The 3,029-nt window shown below is 36.5% G+C and overlaps 1 protein-coding gene across 1 annotated transcript; it reads left to right on the plus strand.

The window, feature by feature from the left end:
• Positions 1-202: 202 nt before the first annotated feature.
• On the plus strand, positions 203-1,013 carry LOC134791846 (3-oxoacyl-[acyl-carrier-protein] reductase FabG-like). The gene has a single exon (XM_063762975.1). The coding sequence runs from the start codon at positions 218-220 to the stop codon at positions 977-979; it is 762 nt and encodes a 253-aa protein (XP_063619045.1). The 5' UTR covers positions 203-217; the 3' UTR covers positions 980-1,013.
• The last annotated feature ends 2,016 nt before the right edge of the window (positions 1,014-3,029 follow it).

The raw sequence follows: 3,029 nt of genomic DNA on the forward strand, positions 1-3,029 counted from the left end.
ATGTATATTGTATAATTATATATGTAGTATTATATAATGTAGCTTAAGGAAAAACAACTGATTAAAGATAGAGGCAAACAACAGGCGGTATTATCGCTAAAGAGTATTGATATAAGCTTTAATTATTTGCCGCTAATCTGATTAGCAGGTACTGATTACATTTATTCACGCTATAGAAAACGCAGTATTTATCTAACATCCGTGTAGCAAGAACGCAATGAGTTTTACCGGTAAAGTGGCAATAGTGACTGGTGCCAGCTCTGGCATAGGAGCAGCGACAGCCGTAGCTCTTGCCAAAGATGGTGCCAAGGTAATCCTAGTGGCTAGAAACGAGGTCAAACTAAATCAAGTCGCCCAGCAATGCGAACAACACGACGCCAAGTATCTCATCATCAAGGCTGATGTCTCCAAAGACGAAGAAGTCAAAACCATTGTGGACAAAACTATCAATCATTTCGGTCAGATAGACGTACTAGTCAACAATGCTGGATTTGGCAAAAACGCATCTATACTAAACGAGAATATTATGGAATGTTTTGACCTCATTATGAACACGAATCTGCGTGCAGTCGTCCTCTTAACTCACTTGGCTGCTCCTCATTTAGTTAAGACTAAAGGCAACATCATCAATATATCAAGCGTTGCCTCTTTACGCATTCCTCCAGAAGGAGGTTATCTGTCTTACGCGGTATCAAAAGCAGGGTTGGATCACTTCACACGTTGCGTTGCTTTGGACTTATCTCCACACGGGGTAAGGGTCAACTGCATCAACCCCGGACCCGTCAAGACCGATATAGTAGCGAATGCAGGGGTCTCGAATCCAGATATAGTATGGGAGCACTGGAAAGCTAAAACGCTACTCAAGAGAGTAGGAGAGCCGGAAGAGATCGCGGACTTGGCACTGTTCCTGGCAAGTGATAAGGCAAGAAGCATTACTGGATCCACATTTGTGTCGGACAACGGAATACTCTTGTCTTGAATTAAAATGATTTTATAATTGTCCGTAATAAATATGTAAAACAAAATGTTGAATGTCTATTGTGTAACACAAGCTCTTTGAAATGATTTCCCATTTGACCTCGTAACCCAACAAAGTTCTACTGCCTAAAGCTACATATAAAAATAAAATCACCTTCCGTCTTCTTTTGCCGGATCCCGTTATTTATATTTATTATCTATTTTGTTCTTTAGTTACTTACCAATTAAGTTATATACATTATACATATATTAATTTGATGCACATACATACTTTGTATTTGCTATATGTGTTATGTTATTTGTATTGATGTGTTATCTGAATGATTTTTATTGTATTCTAATTTTTGACGTGTTTTTTAATGACTTTTTCCGAATGATACCTAGAAAGAATTATGAAGCAAATTACGTTTTCATCACACTCGCTCAGTAAATGTGGAATTGCACGCAGGTTTAGCGGGAGTTATAGAAAAAGCGTTCTCCCTAGGGAGTTATGAAGTTTCTAGTGCCATAATTAACAGTTTTTTGTCTTTATACTTAATTTTTGTATCGCAAGTGTGATGAAAAAGATTGTGTATAACTCGGGGCGTAATAATATTGCAAACTCGAGTCTATAAATCGCTCCGGCAAGCCGTCGCGATTTAACTTACTCTCGTTTGCAATATTCAACTTACGCCCCATGTTGCACAATGTACTATAAATTACCTATATTGTAAATTATTCACCATTACCATAACATAAGCTTTTAAACGAAATAATAAGAAATCTGTATACCCATAACTTTTTTATCAATAATAACCTTTGTGACTGCGTCCAGGAATCCTGTCATGATTGTATTGTCCTAGATTCAATCGGATCGTAAACCAGGGTACATCTTCGCACCACCTCAGTCGCTATAAACTCACGTTCTCGATATTAACATTTCAGACTAATAGCAACGTTAATGGACTCGCCTGTTTCCACCCTGATATTCAATCGAGATTGGATTGTCCGAGGTTGAGGATCCGAGCTTATCTGGTGCATATCAGCCTGCCCTAGTTTGTGGGCACAGACCTCATACAGTCACATATATTATAAGAACGCCGCATAGGTATTCGTTTAAACACCTATGCGACGCGTATCTTAGGCGTTTTCGTTTTAACAAAGACATATGTAACTTCGTATAAGACGAATAAAGTCTAAGGAAAAACGTGCCTCGGAATTCAAGTAAAAGTCATTCTCGAATAGATTCCGCACACACCTTTAGCCTATCCTCGGCTAGATGGCGTGACGACACCGTTTCATATTTAACAATTTTAACACATAGATATCAGTGAATGAACAGGGATCAAAATGATATAAAAATAATAAAATCATTTATCCATATATATACATTTTTTGATAACTTTATACGATAATATAGATGGCAGTAAATTTACAGTGACTACAAAATTTACAATGACAGGACCCCTCTATACTATCTATTCTTTTTGGTTTTAGTAAATTACCTAAGCTTCATTCGCAAGTTAAAACCAACTTTTAGTGACATACGGTAACTCATGTAATTGTTTACTGTGAGGCGTTTTGTGATTGTAATAACAGGTTATGATTTTAATCTGGATTTGTTATGGATATTCTTGCATCAGAAACGATACTTTTGCCACTGACAAATGATATCCATAACAAATCCAGGTCTATTATTACAATCAGAATACGCCTCCATATCGCGCAATAAATTGCTAGTTTTTTTTTGTCACATTACAGTTTTTTGTTATTAACTTGTTTAGCGAAATTATTCTTATTCTTTTTTTCATTTAGCATACTGGTAAAGTTTAGTACTTTTAATTAGACAAATGAGACAGCAAACTTAATAAAGTAATTATTAGTAGAATCATAACTCAATTTTACGAGTAGTTATTACGTGGAAGTGTTCTAAAAGGTTCAGTTTCCTAAAAGCTATGAGCATTTCCGATCGATAGTAACAATCGACTCACCTGACTCCATTTATATGCTCCCAGGAATCCAATTGTAATCGTGTTGTCTGCGGTCCAATTAGAGGTTAAACTGGGACATAT

Source organism: Cydia splendana, chromosome 6 (assembly GCF_910591565.1).
Source record: "Cydia splendana chromosome 6, ilCydSple1.2, whole genome shotgun sequence".
Lineage (NCBI taxonomy): Eukaryota > Metazoa > Arthropoda > Insecta > Lepidoptera > Tortricidae > Cydia > Cydia splendana.

Excerpts from the sequence above, each read along its gene's own strand:
- LOC134791846 (XM_063762975.1), top strand. The coding sequence starts at position 218 with ATGAGTTTTACCGGTAAAGTGGCAATAGTGACTGGTGCCAGCTCTGGC.